The following is a 21,273-nucleotide window of genomic DNA, read 5'->3' on the forward strand; positions in this document are numbered from 1 at the left end:
GCAGGTCTATTGGCAATGAATTCTGTTAGCTTTTGTTTATCAGGAAAAGGTTTCTTTTTTTTCATTTTGAAAGATATTTTCATTGAGCATAGAATTCTATGATGGATCTAGGTATGAATTCAGATTCATGGCTCATTCTGTTTGTAATGAATTTTAAGCATCAAAAGTGATATGGTTCAGTGAAATAGTTTTCAAACCTTTTTGTCTAAGGACCTCTTTATCCTTTTAGTTATTGAGGACTTCAAAGAGCTTTTGTTTATGGGAGTTATATAATGTAAAAATAAAAAATTAAACTGAATTGAGTTTAAAAGTAAAACTGAAAACAATTAAATATTTATTCATTTAAAATAATAATAATAAACATATTACATATTAACATAAATGACATATTTTTATGAAATATAATTATATTTCTCAAAACAAAAAAATTCCTGAATAGAGTGGCATTGTTTTAAAGTTTTGCATATTTGTTTAATGTTTTCCCTTTATATTAGATAACTGGATTCTCATGTGTTTCTATATTTAATCTTATAATTTGTTTTTTTATTGTTGAAGTAGAGGAATAAAATCCAAGAAAGGGAGGAGTATTTTAATAGCCTTTTCAGATAATTGTAGGTATTCTTCTTTGATATTATACTAAAGCTGAACAAGTGGTAATTTTTTAAAAGTTAGTTGCAGTGTAGAATCTAAACCATATATAAGTGACCTTCTTCTACTCAGTGAATTTTTCATACTCTGTTACATTAAAAGCCATTGGACTTCTTCCACTTTGAATGGCTCTTTTTGTCTATGCATGCATTTGTAACATCATGAATTGGTCATTTGGAAAAATTGATTAACTGAGTTATGTGGGCTTTTAAATGATGACACATCTCAGAATACAATAAAAAAAAATTACATTAAAAAAAATAACCACTAAGGAGAGTAATGTCAGGAAGATGGCAGAATGGGAAGGAACAGGAATCTGTCTCACCACTTAGACAACAACTGTATCAGCAGAAACTGTCTGCATTGACTATTTTGGAACTCTACAGTCTATCTGAACACTTAAAGCTTCCAGGGGAAAGCGTGTCTGGTAAATTGTTAATATTCGTTGATATCAGCCTTTGGTGTAGTAGCGGCCATCTCCCACTGCCCCAGCCCTGTGACAGGCATTTGGGAAGATGGCAACCCACACCTCTGGTGTGGCTTGCTGGATCCAAAGTAGGCAATAAGGACCTTGTCCTCCAAATATTGGAGTTCTGTGTTGACTGCTAACTGCCTCTGGTCAACAAGGTACAGACACAGAGTCCGGTAGCCATTGTTTCATCCCCACTGTCTGAATGTCCTTTTTTTATTCTTTTCTTTTTTTCGAAAACAACCACTAATAGAGGGAAATTTAGAAAATTACCACCCATGCCCAAGGAAAGATGTGGAAAAAAACCTAAGGAGACTTTAAGCTTTTACCTCAGGCTTATCCCAGCACAGAAGCAGCCTACAATAGCTGAAAAAAAACAGCAAACCCTGGGGAAGAGGGAGAATTTGATTTCCAGAGTTACCACATTATAAGATTCAAATCTTCATTGTTCAACGAAAAAATCACAAGGCTTACAAAGAAATAAGAAAGTATGGGCCATTTGAAGGAACAAAATTAATTGACAGAAAATGTACCTGATGAAGCCTGGGTTCCATTCTTTCTAAACGAAGGCTTTAAAACAGCTGTTTTAAGGATACTCAAAGAGGTAAATAAAGGAAGATATAGACAAAGATAGCAAAACAATGTATGAAGAAAACAAGATTATCAATAGAGATAGAAATTATACAAAGGAACCAGAAAGGAATTCTGGAGCTGAAAATATAATAACTAAAATGAAAAATACACCAGAAGGCTCAAAAGCAGATTTCATCAAACAGAAGAAAGAGGAAAGAATCAGTAGACTTAAAGATGGAACAATTTGAATTATCAAGTCTGAGGAATAGAAAGAAAGAAGAAAAAACTAGCAGTGTCTAAGGGATCTGTAAGACACATGAACTAGCCCAATACACACATTGTGGGAATCTCAGAAGGAAAAGAGGAAAAAGGGGGCAGGAAGAATATTTGAAAGAATAGTGGTTCCCAATTTGATGAAATATGAATCTACAAATCTAATAAGCTTAATGAACTTGAAGTAGGATAAACCCAAAGAGACTCACATTAAGACACTAATCAAACTGTTGAAAACCAAAGACAAAGAGAGAATCCTGAAAGCAGCAGGAGAGAAGAGACTCATCACATACAAGAGGTCCTTAGTAAATGTGTCAGGCAGTTTCTCAGAGGCCAGAAGTCAGTAGACTGATATATTCAAAGTGCTGGGGGGAAAAAACCCCATCCACTGAGAATTCCTTATCTGACAAAACTGCCCTTCAAAATTGAGGGAGACATTCAGAGATAAACAAAGCCTGAGGGAAAAGAAAAGGAAACAAAAGACATATTGAATTAGAAAGAAGAAATAAAACTGTCTTTGTTCACAGATGACATGGTTGTATATGTAAAAAGTCATAAATAATTAACAAAAACTCCTGGAACTAATAAGCAATTACATCAAGGTTGCAGGATATATGGTTAATATACAAAAGTCAATCACTTCCCTGTGTAACAACAATGAACTAGTAGAATTTGAAATTAATTAAGCAAACTACTGTTGGACTTCCCTGGTGGCACAGTGGTTAAGAATCTTCCTGCCAATGCAGAGGACACAGGTTCAAGCCCTGGTCCGGGAAGATCCCACATACCACGGAGCAACTAAGCCTGTGTGCCACAACTACTGAGCCTGTGCTCTAGAGCCTGTGAGCCATAGCTACTGAGCCTGCATGCCACAACTACTGAGCCCGTGTGCCACAACTACTGAAGCCTGCGCCCCTAGAGCCCATGCTCTGCAACAAAGAGAAGCCACTGCAATGAGAAGCCCACGCACTGCAACAGAGTAGCACCTGCTCGCCGTAACTAGAGAAAGCCCGCGCGCAGCAATGAAGACCCAAAGCAGCCAAAAATAAATAAATAAATAAATAAATGTTTAAAAAGAACAAAATACTATTTACATTATCACCCCCCCAAAAGAAATAGGTATAAATCTAACGAAATATGTACAAGATCTGTATGAGGAAAACTGCAAAACTCTCTGATGAAAGGAATAAAAAAACTAAATAAATGGAGATACACTCCATGTTCATGGATAGAAGACTCAATATTGTCAAGATGTCAGTTCATCCCAACTTGATCTACATATTCCATACAATTCCAGTAAAAAATCCCAGGAAGTTATTTTGTGGATATTAACAAAATGATTCTTAAATTTATATGGAGAAGCAAAAAACCCAGAATAGCCAACATAATTTAAAAAATTTTTTTTTAATTTTTCCCTTTGTTTATTTATTTTTTTAAATTGGAGTATAATTGCTTTACAATGTTGTGATATTTTCTGCTGTACAATGAAGTGAATCAGCTGTATGTATACCTATATCCCCTCCTTCTTGGACCTCCCTCCCACCCCCCCATCCCACACATCTAGGTCATCACAGAGCACTGGGCTGAGCTTCCTATGCTTTATAGCATGTTCCCGCTATCTATTTTACACATGGTAGTGTATATATGTCAATCCTAATCTCCCAGTTCGTCCCACCCTCCCCTTCCCGCCCTGTGTCCACCTGTCCGTTCTCTATGTCTGTGTCTCTATTCCTGCCCTGCAAATAGGTTCATCTGTACCATTTTTTCTAGATTCCACATATATGCATTAATATATGATATTTGTTTTTCTCTTTCTGGCTTACTTCACTCTGTATGACAGACTCTAGGTCCATCCACAAATAACCCAGTTTTGTTCCTTTTTATCAGAATAGCCAACATAATTTTTAAGGAGAAGAACTAAGTTAGAAAATTGATACTACCTGCCTTCACTGTAAAGCTACAGTGATCAAGACAGTGTGGTGTTGGTGGAAAAATAGACAAATAGATGAATGGAACAGAATGGAGAGCCCAGAAATAGATCCACATAAATATAGTCAAATGGTCTTTGATAAAGGAGCAAAGATAATCTTTTTAACTAATGGTGCTGGCACAGTTGGACATTCACATGCAAAGATTAAGTCTAGACATAGATCTTACACCCTTCACAAAAGATAACCCAAAATGGATCACAGACCTAAACGTAAAACACAAAACTATAAAACTCCTAGAAGATAACAGGAGAAAATCTACCTGATCTTGGATTGGGTGGTGACTTTTTAGATATGACACCAAAAGCAAAATTTGAGAAGGAAGAAATCAATAAGCTGGACTTCATTAAAATGAAAAACTTTTGCTCTGTGAGCGACACTGTCAAGAGGATGGAAAGACAAACCCCAGAATGGCAGAAAGTATTTACAAAAGACACATCTGATAAAGGACTATTATCCAAAATATACAAGGAACTCTTAAAACTCAACAACAACAACAAATCTGATTAGAAAATGGGCCAAAGACGAACAGACACTTCACCAGAGAAGATATATAAATGGCAAATAAGCACATGAAGATAGTCCACATCATATTATCAGCAGGGAATTGCAAAGTAAGACAATGGTGAGATTCTACTACATACCTATTAGAATGGCGAAAATCCAGAACACTGGCAACACTAATAAATGCTGGTGAGAATGTGGAGTAACAGGAGCTCTCATTCATTGATGGTAGGAATGCAAAATGGTACAGCCACCTTGGAAGACAGTTTGGAAGTTTCTTACAAAACTAAACATACTCTTACCATACAATCTAGCAGTCGCCCTCCTTGGTACTTACCCAAAGGAGCTGAAAACTTATGTCCACACAAAAACCTGCTCATGGATGTTTAAAGCAGCTTTATTCATAATTGCAAAAACTTGGAAGCAGCCAGAACATCCTTCAGTAGGCAAATGGATAAACTGTGGTATATTCAGACAATGGACTATTATTCAGTGGAAAAAAGAAATGAGCTATCAAACCATGAAGAGACATGGAGGAACCTTAAATGCACATTACTAAGTGAAGGGATCCGATCTGAAAAGGCTACACAGTGTAAAATTCCAACTATTCGACATTCTGGAAAAGGAAAACTATGGAGGTGATAAAAAGGCCAGTTGTTGTTTCTAGGGGTTGAGGGGAGGGAGAGATGAACAGGTGGAACACAGGATTTTTCGGGAGGTGAAAATACTGTGTATGATACTATAATGATGGCTACATCTCGTTTTACATTTGTCCAAACCCGTAGAATGTCCAACACCAAGAGAGAACGCTAATGTAGCTATGGACTTTGGGTGATTATGATGTGTCAGTGTGGGTTTGTCAGTTGTAACAAATGTACCACTCTGATGGGAGATGTGCTGGATGTTGATAGTGGGGGAGGCTGTTGTGTGGGGAGCAAGGCATGCAGATGGTATGAGGGAGCTCTCTATACCTTTCACGCAATTTGCCGTAACCCTAATACTCCTCTAAAAGATAAAGTCTTTATACCAAAAAAAAAAAAAAAAATCTGAAAGAGTTCATTACCACTAGATCTGCCCAACAAGAAATGCTAAAGATAGTCCTCAGTTTGAAATGAATGGACACTAGACAGTAACATGAAGCCATCTGAAGAAAGAAAGAACTTTGGTAAGAGTTTTGTTGTAATTTAATTTGTAACTCCGTTTTTTACTTTGTATGTTATTTAAAAGACAAATGCATTAAAAAATTACTAATCTATGTTGTTGGGTATATAGTGTATAAAGATGTAATTTATGACATCAGTAACAGAAAGTGGGGAACAGAGGTGTATAAGAGCAGAGTTTTTGTTAATGTAATCCTCATGATGACCACAAAGAAAATATTTATAGAATATATGTAAAAGGAAATGAGAAGGGATCAAAATATTTTATTCAAAAGGAAAAGAAACAACACAAAAGTTAGGCAATAAGAGAGGAAAGGAGGGACAGCAAATCTATAAGGCATATAGAAAACTAATAACAAAATGGCAGGTCCTTCCTTACCGGTAAGTACTTTAAATATGAATAGATTGCATTTTCCAATCAGAAGGCAGAGATTGGCAGAATGGATTAAAAACATGATCCAACTATATACTGTCTACAAGAGACTCATGTTAGATTCAAAGACACAAATAGATTGAAAGTGAAAAGATGCAAATTTAAGAGAGCTGGGGTGGCTATTTTAATATCAAACAAAATACACTTTAAATCCAAAAAGATTACAAGAGGTAAGGACATTATATATTAATAGAAGTTTCATTATAAACATTTATGTAACTAATAACAGCCCCTCGGGAGTTATATGAAGCAAAAATTGACAGAATTGAGACGAGAAATAAATAGTTCTACAAGAATAGTTGGAGATTTCAATACCCTGATTTCAATAATGCATAGATCAACTCAACATAAGATGATTAACAAAATAGAGGACTTGAGCAACATAATAAGCCAATTAGACCTAACAGACATTTATAGAATATTTCACCCAGCAATAGAAGAATACAAATGCATAAGTACACGTGGGACATTCTCCACAATAGAGCATATGTTAGGCCGTAACAGAAGTTTCAATAGATTTTAAAAGAAATGTCACACAAGGTATCTTCTCTGACCACAGTGGGATGATGTTAGAAATCCCTAACAGAAGGAAAACGAAAATTCACAAATATGTGGAAATTAAACAACACATTCTTAAGTACCCCATGGGTCAAAGAAGAAATTGCAATGGAAATTAGAAAATACAGTTGGCCCTCCATATCCATGGGTTTCGCATCCATGAAGGGTTCTGTAACCAATCCTCCATGAATACCGAGGGATGACTGTACTTAGAGATGACTGAAAGTGGAAACAGCATACCACATCTTATGGGGTGCAGGAAAATTATAGATGTAAAAAGAAGAGAAAAAAAGAGAAAAGAAGAGAAATCACATTTAAAAAGAAGAGAAATCACAAATCAGTAGCCTAACATTTTACCTTAAAGAATTCAAAAAGGAAGAGCAAACTAAAAACAAAGATAGCAGAAGGAAAGAAATATTAAAGATTAGAGTAAAAATAAACAATATAGAGAAGAGTAAAACAGTAGAGAAAATCAGTGAAATCAAAAGTTGGTTCTTTAAGAAGATCAACAAACTGACAAGCCTTTCTTTAGCTAGACTGCCAAGGGAAAAAAAGAAGATACAAGTAACTAAAATCAGAAATGAAAATGGAGACATTACTACTGACCTTATAGAGATAGAAGGGATTCTAAGAGAATACTATGAACAAATTACTATACATCAACAAATTAGGTAACCTAGAAGGAATGCATAAATTCCTTGAAACATATAAATTACCTAAACTGATTCAATAAGAAATAAAAGATTCGACCCACCTATAAGAAGTAAAGAGATCAAATCAGGAATCAAAAATCCCTAACAAAGAAAGTTCTGGGCCAAATTGCTTCACTAGTAAGTTCTACCAAATAGTTGAAGAAGAATTAACACTAACTCTCTTCAGACTCCTTCAAAAAATTGAAGAGAAGGGAATACTTATTCTCTGAGGTCTGCATTACCCTAATACCAAAACCAGATAAAGATATCACAAGAAAATAAAATTATATGCCAGTATCCTTATGAATATAGATGCATATGTCCTCAACAAAATATTAGCAAATGAAATCCAATAGCATAATAAAAGGATTATTCACCATGGCAAGCGGGATTTATCCCAGTAGTACAAGAGTGGTTCAATACAAGAAAATCAACATTATACATCATATTAATAGAACTAAGGGAAAAACTACATAATCATATCAATTGACATAGAAAAGGACAAAATCCAACATCCTTTTATGATTAAAACCTCTTAGAAAACTAGGACTAGAGGGAAAATTCCTCACATGAAAAAAGCATTTATGAGAAACCCATGGCTGGCATTATACTTAATGGTGAAAGACTGAAAGCTGTCCCCCTAAGATCAGGAACAAGACAGGGATACACGCTTTTGCCATTGGTATTGACTGTTGTGCTGGAAGTCCTAGCCGGAACTAATAGAGAAGAAAATGAAAGAAAAGACATCAAATATGAAAGGAAGAGGTAAATCTATCTCTAGTCACAAATAATATGATTCCATAAATAGAAAATTCCAAAGAATCAACAAGAAAGAAACTGAAGCTAATAAACAAATTAGGCAAAGTTGCACTGTACAAAATACACATAAATCAGTTGTGTTTCTATATGCAGCATTGAACGATTTGAAAAGGAAATTAAGAAAGCAATTCTATTTACATTAGCATCTAAAAATTAAATACTTAGGAATAAATCTAACCAAGGAGGTGAAAGACTTATACACTGAAAACTACAAAACACATTGCTGAAAAAAATTATAGGAGACCTAAATAAATGGAAAGACAATCCATTTTCATGGATAGGAAGACTTAACATTGTTAAGACATTATTACAATCCAAAGTGATCTATAGATTCAACACAATCCCTACAAAAATTCCAGTAGCCTTTTTCACAAAAATGGAAAAGCTGATCCTCAAATTTACATGGAATTGCAAGGAGCCCTGAAAAGCCCAAATGACCTTAAAAAGAAGACTAAAACTGGAGGACCAACACTTCCCAACTTTGAAAGTTACTACAAGGCTACAATAATTAAAACAGTATGGTCTTGGCATAAGGACAGACGTATAGACCAATGGAATAGAGAGTCTAGAAATAAACTCTGTCATATATGGTCAGTTTATTTTCTACAAGGGTGCTGAGACTGTTCAGTGAAGGAGAGGGTCATCTTTTTAACAGATGGTGCCGGGAAAACTGGATATCCAGTGTGTGAAAGGATGGGATCCATACTTTATACCAGATACCAAAAAATTAAAATGGATCAAAGATCTAAACTTAAGAGCTAAAACTATAAAACTCTTAGAAGAAAATGTAGGGGAACATCTTTATGACCCTAGATTTGACAGTGGTTTCTTGAGCATGACACCAAAAACACAGACAATAAAAGAGAAAAATTGATAAATTTTACTTCGTCATAATTACGAACTTTTGTGTATCAAAGGAAACTATCAGAGTGAAGAGACAACCTACTGAATAGGAGAAAATATTTGCAAATTATATATCCGATAAGGGGTTAATATTCCAAATATACAGAAGTCTCCCAAAAAACCCAATTCAAAAATTGGGAAAGGATTTGAATAGAATTTCTCCAGAGAAGATATACAAGTGGCCAATAAACCCATGAAAATGTGTGCAATATCATTAATCATTAGAGAAATGCAAATCAAAAACCACAATGAGATACCTCTTCATACCCATTAGGATGGTGTTATGGACTGAATTGTCTCTCTGAAATTATATGCTGAAACCCTAACCCCCCTGCTTGACTGTATTTGAGATAGGGCCTTTAAGGAGATAATTAAGGTTAAATGAAACCATAACGATGGGGCCCTAATCTGACCTTGTAAGAAGAGGAAGAGACACCAGAGATCTCTCTCTTTCTGCGTGTAGACAGAGGAAAGGCCATGTGAGGACACAATGAGAAGGTGGTTCTCTGTAAGCCAAGAAGAGAGGCCTCCCCAGAAACCAACACTGCTGGCACTATGATCTTGGACTTCTAGCCTCTAGAACTGTGAGAACATAAATTTCTATTGTGTAAGCCATCCAGTCTGTGGTATCTTGTTATGGCAGCTGAGCTGACTAATACAGATATGTATAATAAAAAAAAACTGAAAACAAATGTTTGTGTGGATGTGGAGAAATTAGAACCCTGTGCATTGCTCTTGGAAATATAAAATGCTGCAGCCATTGTGGAAAACAGTTTGGCATTTTCTCAAAATGGTAAAACATAGAACTAACACATGACCCAGCTATTTGACTCCTAGGTATATATCCAAAAGAATTGAAAAGAGGGAGTTGAACAGATATTTTTATGCCATGTTTATAGCAGCATTATTCATAATAGCCAGAAGGTGGAAACAACACTAGAGTCCATCAGCGATGACTAGATAAACATAGTAGGTATATACATACAATGGTATATGATTCAGCCATATAAAAGAATGAAATTTTGATTTCAGCTTCAACATGGATGGACCTTGAGAACATGCTTAGTGATATAAGGCAGACTGAGAAGGATGAATATAGTATGCTTCCACTTATATGAGGTACCTAGAATAGTCAAAGACAAAGTAAAATAGAGGTTACTAGGCACTGCAGGGAAAGGGAAAGAGTTATTCATTATTTAATGGATAGAGTTTTTGTTGGGGATGATAAAGAAGGTTTTGGTAGAGGTAGTGGTAAGAGTTATATAACATTGTGAATATTTAATGCTGATGAGTAGTACACTTAAGAATGGCTAAAATTACAAATATCATATATATTTTACAACACACACAAACTCCTAAAAAATAACCCAGCACTGATTTCATTAGATAAGTGTTTAGGTATGAGTGGGAATTACTAGGCTCATGGTGACAAATAACAGAGTTTCCAAAATTCTTATTTTTGCATGAAAGCTCGAATTTTTCCTGAACGTTACAGACTCATTTTGTTCATTTTCAAGGAAATGTCTGACACAAAACAAAGCCTGAATAACCATAATTTGTTGGCTAGTCTTCTAATTAAAAATGGTATTCCATGAAAAAAACAGTTCAGCTCACAATTTTATCGCATGGGTGCTTTAAGACAACTGTTGTAGTTAGTACTGCTGTAACAAATATGCCATAGGCTGGGGAGCTTAAACAACAAACAATTATTTCTCACAGATCCAAGATTAAGGTGCCAACAGATCCCATATCTGGTGAGGGCCTGCTTCCTAGTTTGCAGATGGCCATCTTGTTGTATCCTCACATGGCAGAGAGCAGAGAGAGAAGAAGGAAGCTCTCTTGTGTCTCCTCTCATAAGGGCACTTATCCCACTCATGAGAGCTCTACTGTCATGACTTATTTATGTCCTAGTACCGTCACATTAGGGGTTAGGAATTCAACAAACATTTAGTCCATAACAACAGCCATCATATATTGATATGCTGCCAAAGTGCTTTTCTCCCCCTAATTGTTATAAAAAACACATAGCATGAATATTCACCATCTTAACCATTTTTAGGAGTACAGTTCAGTAGTGTTAAGTATATTCACGTTGTTGTGAAATATCTCCAGAATGTTCTCATTTTGCAAAACTAAAGCTTCTGTCCCATTTTGTCACACATAATGAGACGTACTCAAGTGCTGAGATTTCATGAAGTTAATTTTTTTTTTTTTTTGCTTCATCAAGGAACTCTTAAGGTGAAACTGGCATTAAAACTTTTTTTCAAGTACATAGCAGTGAACAATATAATCACTAGTAAGTAAAGTTTGGTGCCACTGCCTCAGTTTGCATCAGCAGTTTTATACACCATTGTTTAGTACTATCAGTACAAATGTAAACACAGTGAAGAGGGCAAATAATGTCTAAGTATTGTTGTCAAAATAGTTTTGACCTTGCAAACTTTCTGGAAGGTTCTTGGGAACCCCTCCAAGCATCTACAGACCACACATTGAGAACCACTGATTTAGAGCAGTCTTAGGAAGATCGTTTTGGTGGCAGTATAGAGGAGGGAGATTGAAAAAACAAGGAGACCAATTAGTTCAAGTGAAAGAGGAGGAAAACCTCAATTTGAATAACAGAGTGAAGATGAAAAGGAAAAGATAGATATAGGCGAAATTTCAGAAGTGAAATTGATTTACAGAATTACAGGTATGTCTTTAGGATAATGAAAATATTGCCTTTGTGCCAGATTTTATCCACTTATTCAATTTATATCATTAACCTAATTACTCATGAAAATTGAAAATTTCCCCAGTACTATAAGAAAAAAACAAATATAAACTAAATTAGTAATGGATCTGGAGGAGAAGGGTAAGCTAGCTAGTCAGTTATCTGCTTCTACTTATTGTTTTAGTTTGAGAATTTATGACCATGTCCTTTATCAAGTTCTGAATTTACCCATGTGTTGAACATAGATAGCAATTCATATGTAGATCTGTAGCAATTCATATGTAGATCTGTGTATCATTAGTTTAGGAGAGTTTTGGGGACTAGTGCCTTTTCCACTGCTCAGACTCTCAGTAAACAAGTAGTACAAATTGGTTTAAACACTTGGTTCTTGATATTTCAGTTTGAAGGCTTTTTTCCCCTTCCTCAAACAGCAGTTCAAATGCTTCGCCTTCAGAAGGTGCACCGCTAGTATGTACTCCTCATTCATTTCCAAAGTTCCAGCACCCTTCTCATGAACTTTTGAAGGAAAATGGCTTTACCCAGCAAGTGTACCACAAGTATCGCAGAAGATGCCTAAGTGGTAAGAGCCTTCCTTTATATAGCTATCTTTAAAATTAAAACATAATTCTAAAAAATTCAAATTGTGACATTTAATATCAGGTTAAAATAGTCTTTTGTTATAATTGCCTTAAGTAAATGTGTTTATATATATTCTTTATTCATGTATTTTGTAGCTTAGACACATTAGGAAATAAAACTTACTATATTCTTGTTACTGTTGACAAATGCTTAAATTTGAGCAGTGAGTCAGAAAATGGATTATTTGTTCTTTGTTTAAAAGAAACCCAATTGGGTATTAATATGTTTCAGCTTTCTTTATTTTACGTTATGTAAAACGTCTGCTGTTTTGACTTTTTCCAGAGAGAAAACACTTGGGAATTGGCCAGTCCCAAGAAATGAATACCCTCTTTCGTTTCTGGTCCTTTTTCCTCAGAGATCACTTCAATAAAACAATGTATGAGGAATTTAGACAACTTGCTTGGGAAGATGCAAAAGAAAATTACAGGTCACATATTTTCTCATATTTTTACACTTGGAGGGAATTTTTTAAAAATACTAAAAACTAGTACGGAAGTAGCCTGATTTTGAACTGTGAAAGTACCACGTGATAACTGGGAGAAGGACTGTGTTAGTTTTCTTTTGCTGCATAGCAAATTACCCCAGAACGTAGAAGCTTAAAACAACAAACATTTATTAGTTCATAGTTTCTAAGGGTCAAGACTCCAGAAACAGCTTAGCTGGGTGGCTCTGGTTCAGTTCTCTCATAGGATTGCAGTCAAGGTATTGGACAGGGCTGCAGTCTCTGAAGACTTGACTCAGGCTAGAGGATCTTCTTCAAGCTCATTCACTTGGATATTGGCAGGAGGCTTCAGTACCTTGGCACATAGGTCTCTCCATAGGGCATTTCACAACGTGACTTCACCCAGAGTGAATGATCTAAGAAAGGGGGAGAACTTCCAAGATGAACGCTTCGGTGTCTTACTTAACCTACACTTGAAAGTGACATCACTTCTGCCATATTATAGTGTTCACACAGACCAACCCTGGTATAATGTAGGAGGGGACTACACAAGTTTGTGGGTATCATGTTTGGAACCATGTTAGGGGCTGGTACAAAGGCCAAATGTAATTTGAAAGACAGATTTTTCTCTCACTTGCCCCTACCATTACAGATTTCCCTTGGATGTGCATATATGTCCCCAAATTGTTACATGCTTAGAGCCAAACCAGTTAAGATTCCTTGAGACAAGAAAAAATAAGGTCTCTCATGATACATCCTGACGCACCTGTTCAGTCTCATTTTTTCCTACTACAGTTGACTGTTCAACAATACCAGTTTGAACTGAATGGGTCCACTTATATGCAGATTTTTTTCAATAGTAAATACTACAGTACTACATAATCCATGGTTGATTGAATCTGTGGATATGGAGGAACCGTGTATACAGAGGGCCAACTTTTAAGTTATACTCAGATTTTTAACTGTGGGAGGGTTGGCGCTCCTAACCTGCACGTTGTTCAAGGGTCAACTGTAGTCCTCTAGGCAACGGTGGTACTGAACTACATGTTCTCCAAATGAACCGAGCTCTCTAGCCTCTAGACATCTGTACATATTCTTACCTCTGCTTATTCTTCTCTTCATCCTCCCTCTGCTTTGCTAACTCTTCTTTTTGTCTAGGTTAGATCTTGCTTCCATGAGAAATGTTCAGGGGAAGTTTGTGCCAATAGGGCTGAGTTGAGAACAGGCCAAGAGGATGAGAAGGAACATGAAATGGATTCATGCAAGCTAAGCTATTCATTCTTGGGAAAAGGGAGGAAAGGAGATGAGATGGAAGAAGAAAAAAGATAATTTTCCACTCAGTATTTACCTAAATTTACCCTTCTTCAGGTTCTAAAAATGGATTCCTCTTGTAAAGCTCAAATAAGAATCTATTGTTAGTCAATATTGTGATCTTCAAGAGGAATACAAGATATGCAAATAAATTTCTTTGAAAAAAAATTTACATTTGCACTGACTTGTGTAAAAACAAAGCCCATTTAGTTTTCATCTAGAATCTTGATCTTGTTCAGGAATGATAGATAAATGGCACGTGTACCTCTTTTTCCCTCTTCTCTGTCCATTACTGACATCTTTAAATCAATCCCAGCATTGTTTAATATTATTCTTGAATTCAGATTTATAGTCTTTCTTATCACAGCTTTGATAGCTACTGCCAGTTTATCAGAGTTGGCACTGAAGGCAATATTTGCCATTTCTTTCTTTAAAAATTTTTTATTTTATGTAGGGGTATAGTTGATTTACAATGTTGTGTTAGTTTCAGGTGTACAGCAAAGTGATTCAGTTATACATATACATATAATCCATTCTTTTTCAGATTCTTTCCCCATATAGGTTGAGTAGAGTTCCCGGTGCTAGTAGGTCCTTGTTAATTATCTGTTTTATGTCTAGTAGTGTGTATATGTTAATCCCAACCTCCTAATTTATCCCTCCCCTAACCTTTCCCCTTTGGAAAACAAACCATAAGTTTGTTTCCAAAGTCTGTGAGTCTGTTTCTGTTTTGTAAATAAGTTCATTTGTATCATCTTTTTAGAGTCCACATATAAGTGATATCTATATGATACTTGTCTTTGACTTACTTCGTATGACAATCTCTAGGTCCATCCATGTTGCTGCAAATGGCATTATTTCATTCTTTTTTTATGGTTGAGTAGCATTCCATTGTATATAGGTACCACATCTTCTTTATTCATTCATCTGTCGATGGACATTTAGGTTGCTTCCATGTCTTGGTTATTGTAAGTAGTGCTGCTCTGAACGTTGGGGTGCATGTATATTTTCAAATTGTAATTTTTTCCAGATACATGCTCAGGAGTGGGATTGCTGGATCATATGGTAGTTCTATTTTTATTTTTCTAAGGAACCTCCAAACTGTTCTTCATAGTGGCTGATCTAGATGTTCTCATTCAAACTGTGTTTTGCTACCCGTTAGTGGGTTGTGAAATCAATTTACTGGTTCTGACTTACTTAAAAAAATAGAAAATATCAGACTGCACTGAACATAGTAAGGTTAATATGTTTTACAATTCATACATAAATACAAATTTAATTATGTACAAAACATATGTTTTTATGTACACACGTATATATGTGAGTGTTGTGTTGACTTGGTCACAAGGTAAAATATTTTTCTTACTATTGGACTTAGAAAAGTTTGAAAGCATTTGTTATAATTAATCTCAGCATATTTTGCTATTTATGCAAACAATTTCTGTTTGTTCCTCAGGACTTTCTATAACTTTTCTGATCCCATTTCTACCCAAGTCTAGATTGGGAGTTCCTCTTCTTTGTTCCTATGGTATTCTGTGTATGTTTATAATAGCTTAACATACTATCTGACACATAGTAAGTGCTCAATAAATGGTTACTTTTATTAGGAAGAAGATCAGTACTGAATATATCCATTGACTAACATTAGCAGTAGGATGGTTTCAAGAAGAAAGGAGAGAAGTAACATTAATTACATACATATCTGCAATGTGCCAGCTCTGGTCTAAGTGCTTTACGAATATTATCTATTATTGAAAAGTAGGATATTATTATCCCCATTTTTAGAGAGATGATTATAAGCCTAGAATTCAAATGTAGTTCTTTCTGGTTCTCGGCCTTTTTGTTTTCTACTCATCTAAGCTGTCTCACAGTGATTGGTCAGTGAGTAAATGACAACTGAGAGACTGGTCATTTGCCCCTGCTCTTTACTCCAGCATTTATGCTGCATATTTGGATTGTATTATTAATGTTATATTTTTGATCTTTGGAATTAGTTTGCTAAAAAATAAGACTAGAAATCCAGATATTGTAGTAGTCAGTTGGGCTTTACCAAAAATCTAAGAATCCTAACATTCCTCTAAAATGTCATTTACTTGATAAAACCTAAAATTTCTCAATCCTCCTTTCCAGAAGGAAAGAAAGAAACCTAGGCTTCACCCCCAGGGATTATGATTTCACTGGTTTGGAGTGGAGCCTGGGCATCAGCACTTTTTAAAAGCTTCCTAGATGGTTCACATATGTAGTCAAGGTTGAGAACCACTGGTATCAATATAATATGATCCCATAAGAGGAGTATTAAGACAGGTTTGTCATTCTGAACTGGTGTTTCTTTAGTACTCAGTCCCCTTAGCCTCAGTCATACAAGCTCAAGGAATAGTGTCACTTATGGCTACCAAAGGAAAGGGCTCAGGTTAGTGTATGGTTGGTAGTCCTGCATTCCTCTTGCCATCTTACCAAGAAACCTGTTTATTCTTTCAGAGAGACCGTCACTCTCTATCTTGTAAATAAGCTGGTTACAAAGGACATACGCATGCATACGCGCACACACACACACACACACACACACACACCCTTCTTCCTGTGAATAATGGCTGGGCAGTATTATGATACCAGGAATGAAGAAATACAGCCTCTCCTCCACTGAGGCACCCAGAATGACTTAAGGATTCTAAATGAGGAATTTTCTAAATTGCGACATGTTTTATTTGAATGAGCTAGATGGTCCCTTTACTGACCATTGACCTTGTCCATGTCCATTGACCTTGTCCATGTCCACTCTCATGGGTTCTGCTCATCACCATTAGTTGAAGGTTGAGCCCATGTAATTTCTTGATCCACTGTCCAAAACTTGTCTCAGGTTCTTTAGGTAGCTGTAAGAAGAAACAAATTTTTCTGATTTATGCAGTGATACAATTCTTTTGGCAAAATATCTTTTATTTAATATACTTTATAAGCAGGAAGACTCTCTTAGGAGACATTTAATTAGGTTTGTCCCTTTATAGTTGAATGGGTCAACCACACCTAGGGTCTATGGCCCAAGAGTATGGTCTTTATCTTCCTAGAGATTATGTTCAAGAGTATTTAATACCATGTACTAACACACCATTATAAGCCTTGGTTTGGGAAAAAATCTAAAACATTGCCAATCTGTCACTCTTTTGAAATACCAGGGAAAAATACCAGAAAGTTCTTCAGAAATACCAGGGAGAGATCCTCTGTCTGTTCAAATAAGCCATAGTGTAGTTGTCCAAGGGCTGCCTCTTATTTTGCATATTCCCAGTATACCTCCATGAGATGCTATGCCTGAGTCAACAAAAATAGCAAAGCCAGCTGTGGATTACTAATTACCACTTCAGCTAAAAATCTTCATACTAAAAATTACATACATTTGAACACTTTTGTTTGAGATTATTTGTGTCATGTTTTCCTGTATCAGTGCTGTTAAATATGACTATTTGCATTGTCATAGGAAAAATTTTATTATAAACTTTTTATTTTGTGCCCACAGGTATGGATTAGAATGTCTGTTCAGGTTTTATAGTTATGGACTGGAAAAAAAATTCAGACAAGAAATTTTTAAGGATTTCCAAGAAGAAACCAAAAAAGACTACGAATCTGGTAAAACAAAACAATAACCTTATTCTATTTGGAAATTGTAAATCTGAGTCTGTCAATAAATAGGGAGTTTGTAACTGTTTTTTTAGGGCAGACTATTTAAGACTTTCAGGCCACTGTTATGGTTTGTGATGAAGGATAGAGCACCGTATAGTATGAAGGTCTTACTTGTGAGATGTTGGAAAAGAGCCACTCCGAAGTGTTTCCTTTATGGATTTGTATTTTGTCTTTATTCATTTGACACACATGACTACTCACTGATGTTCCATTACATGAAAATTCTATGCAACATGAGCAAGTGTGCTTGGAAAGGTGGAATAGCACAGTAACAGTGCAGACTCTGGGCTAGATCCCTAAGTCTGAATCCCATTTCCCTTACTTTGTAGCTCTGTGGCCATGGGTAAGTTACTTAACCTTGTTAGAAAAACAAACAAACAAACAAAAAACTCCAAAAACCTTGTTAGCCTCAGTTTACTCATCAGTAATATACCCAAGAGCACCTATATTATAGGGTTGTATATAGTTCAAATTAGTTTAATATACAATAAACCACTTAAATAATACCTGTTACATGGCAAATGCTCAATAAATGTTAGCTGCCATTATTCATTACAATGTCTTATCTTCAAGATCTAGATAAAGTGTATATAGAAGACATGGTTTAATGCTGGTAGGAGCATATCCAATATGAATCATTTTTTAAAGAGTCTATATATTTTATCATGTATGTTCTTCTTTGTTATTAGGTCAGCTGTATGGATTAGAAAAGTTTTGGGCTTATCTAAAATATTCTCAATCTAAGACACATTCTATTGACCCCAAACTTCAGGAATACCTCTGTAGCTTTAAGAAGTTGGAAGACTTCCGTGTTGATGTAAGTTTTAAGTCCTTTCCCCTGTATTATTTTTATTACTCTTATGCTTGAGCTATCAGTGACTTTCTTAAGTTTAATTTTATAATTTTTATTTTTTAAATTTAATATTGAAAATTTAACTTTCCAGTTTTGAAATCAAACTTTAAAAGAGGTGCAAAAGTAGTATAGAGAATTCCCATATATTCTGTTTACCCAGAGTCCCTAAATGTTAATATCTTACATAACCATGGAGCAATGGTCAGTTCACTTTAATTTTGATATGCATGATAAACATTTTATGGATTTAGTAACTTTTATGTGGATATGTTACTCATTTCTCACTAGCAGTTTTTATTTATTTATTTATATATTTTTTTAACGATTTCTTTATTATTTATTTTATTTTATTTATTTTTGGCTGCGCCGGGTCTTAGTCGTGGCACACGGGATATTCGTTGTGGCACACGGGCTTCTCTCTAGTTGTGGCATGTGGGTTTTCTCTTCTTTAGTTGTGTCGTGCAGGCTCTAGGGCCCGTGGACTCTGTAGTTGTGGTGCGCGGGTTCCAGAGCATGTGGGCTCTGTAGTCTGCAGCACGCAGGCTCTCTAGTTGAGGCGCATGAGCTCAGGAGTTGTGGTGTGTGGGCTTAGCTGCCCCACGGCATGTGAGATCTTAGTTCCCTGACCAGAAATTGAACCCGCATCCCCTGCATTTAAGGTAGATTCTTTACCACTGGACCACCAGGGAAGTCCCCTCACTAACAGTTTTTAAATTTTTCACTTTTTATGTACTTGTATCCTATAGTTTCCATAACACGTGCTCATATAACATGGATTTATGGTTCCCCACGTAATAAAATTAGGGCAAGAATGCTATGTGCATGTGTAGAGACAGGAGAATAGGCTTTAGACAATTTGATTTCAAGAGGAAAAGGAAAACATTTTAAAAAAAGAAGGGGATGAGCATAATAAGTTGAAAAGGAGAAAGAAGAGAAGAGAGAAATAAGGCAAGAAGAATCAAAAAGAGCAGAAAAGAGAGAGGTGAAAGGAAGGCTAGGTTCATCTCTGCTTAGTATTATAATTAGTTTGTCTTTTGTAGTTTTGTGTAAATAGATTGATAGCCCAAGGATGGAGTTAATAGAAGTGCCTCCATCTCTGGAATTAAAGAGCTGTGTTTCAGACTTCCCTGGCAGTCCAGTGGTTAAGACTATGCATTTCCCAATGCAAGGGGCATGGATTCGATCCCTGGTCAGGGAACCAAGATCCCTCATGCCTTGCAGCACGGCCAAAAATTAAAAAAAAAAAAAAAAAAGCTATGTTTCTGGAGTGGTCCAGCCAGTTCTGTCACCAGATGTCCCTGCTTTATAATACTAGTGATTTTTGCCCTATCTGAACAGAAGCCAAGAATTCAGACCTCTGCTTTTAAATACTGTGGAAGTTTGGAGAAGGAAGGGGTTAGAGTTATAAATGCTTTGCAACTGACAGGAGTTGCATAAAGAAGGAAAATAGCCTCTCTGAAACATTTTCCCAGAGACAACGAACCCAGCCTTATGCTTATGCCCTACTATTTAGTTCAAGCCCTAAAACACAGTAGCTTAATAAACATGTTGAATGAAAGAATTGACTGATAAGGAGGAAATTTAAGTTTAATACCTTAAATTGCTGTTAAGTTTTCATTATACTAATAAAATCTACTGAAGTGCCGGCATAGTTTCCCTCTGTTAGAAAAGTCTGGCCTTAGATTTTGAAGGGAGGAAAAAATAGTAAAATCATCACTATGTTTTCTCTCATAATTTGCAGCCCCCTATAGGTGAGGAATTTGAAAGAAAAAGACATTCATCTACTTCTGGTGAGGAGAGTAATCGTCACAGACTTCCGTCTAATTCCTCTACAAAGTCACCGAGTGCTGCTAAGCCTACACCTGCCAATCGGCTTCGGGTCCCAACAAACTCTCCCAGAAGGAATACTTCACAGCAGTCCAATGACAATTCACACCAGAACAGTGCTGCCTCAGTCTCAACACATGGTGAACTGCCTGAGAAATAGACTCTGATGAAAGTTGTTTGCCCTTGAAATCAACATTTACATCAGTAATTATTGGGGGAAATCTTCTGATGTTTAATTGTGATAAATTGGTAGCATTGGAAGAAAAATGGTAGCATTTTTTTCTAGGAAGATAAATTCTAAAAACGTTTTCCCTGATTTCACGAATAAGTATAATTTTGGTAACCTTTTATAGAGATCCTCTAGTAATATATTTTGGTCTCAAATATATATTTGAAATAATATATTTCTTTTTCAAAGCCATTGTTTATAAGAACAGCATTCCTTAAATATATACAAAAACAACACAAGGAATGCCTAACATTTCAGCTCATACTTCTTAAAGAAGATATAGTATGTTATAGTCATCTATTCTATAGAGCTTTCTTAAAGAATCCAATAACCCCACTGTCAATTCATATTTGAACTTACCAAAAACAAAGGACAATTATGTATATGTTTTTTAAATTCAGAAAAAGAATGTGAAATGATACATTTGCTTTTCTTTTAGATTTATAGTTTAAAGAAAACTATTTTTTTTTTTTTTTTTTTACAGAAGTAGAAATATATTGCAGTTATATTGAAGTATATGCACTTTGGATGTTGTGTTTTGCTTTTTCCCCCGCTAGTCATGCCTCATGATTT

The 21,273-nt window shown here is 35.6% G+C and overlaps 1 protein-coding gene across 7 annotated transcripts in view; it reads left to right on the forward strand.

Moving 5' to 3' along the window:
• LARP1B (La ribonucleoprotein 1B) overlaps positions 1 to 20,778 on the forward strand; it is a 128,575-nt gene extending 107,797 nt beyond the window's left edge. For 2 of the 7 annotated variants that reach the window (XM_068543425.1, XM_068543428.1), the window contains exons 15-19: positions 12,162 to 12,310; positions 12,652 to 12,796; positions 17,628 to 17,737; positions 18,481 to 18,608; positions 20,386 to 20,778. In XM_068543425.1, the coding sequence (XP_068399526.1) occupies positions 12,162 to 12,310; positions 12,652 to 12,796; positions 17,628 to 17,737; positions 18,481 to 18,608; positions 20,386 to 20,631 (778 nt within the window). In that variant the 3' untranslated portion in view covers positions 20,632 to 20,778. The remainder of the gene's footprint in view (positions 1 to 12,161; positions 12,311 to 12,651; positions 12,797 to 17,627; positions 17,738 to 18,480; positions 18,609 to 20,385) is intronic. The other 5 variants (XM_068543426.1, XM_068543429.1, XM_068543427.1 and 2 more) reach the window with 3 other exon arrangements.
• Positions 20,779 to 21,273: the final 495 nt, after the last annotated feature.

The sequence above is a fragment of the Eschrichtius robustus genome, chromosome 4 (assembly GCF_028021215.1).
Source record: "Eschrichtius robustus isolate mEscRob2 chromosome 4, mEscRob2.pri, whole genome shotgun sequence".
Taxonomy (NCBI): domain Eukaryota; kingdom Metazoa; phylum Chordata; class Mammalia; order Artiodactyla; family Eschrichtiidae; genus Eschrichtius; species Eschrichtius robustus.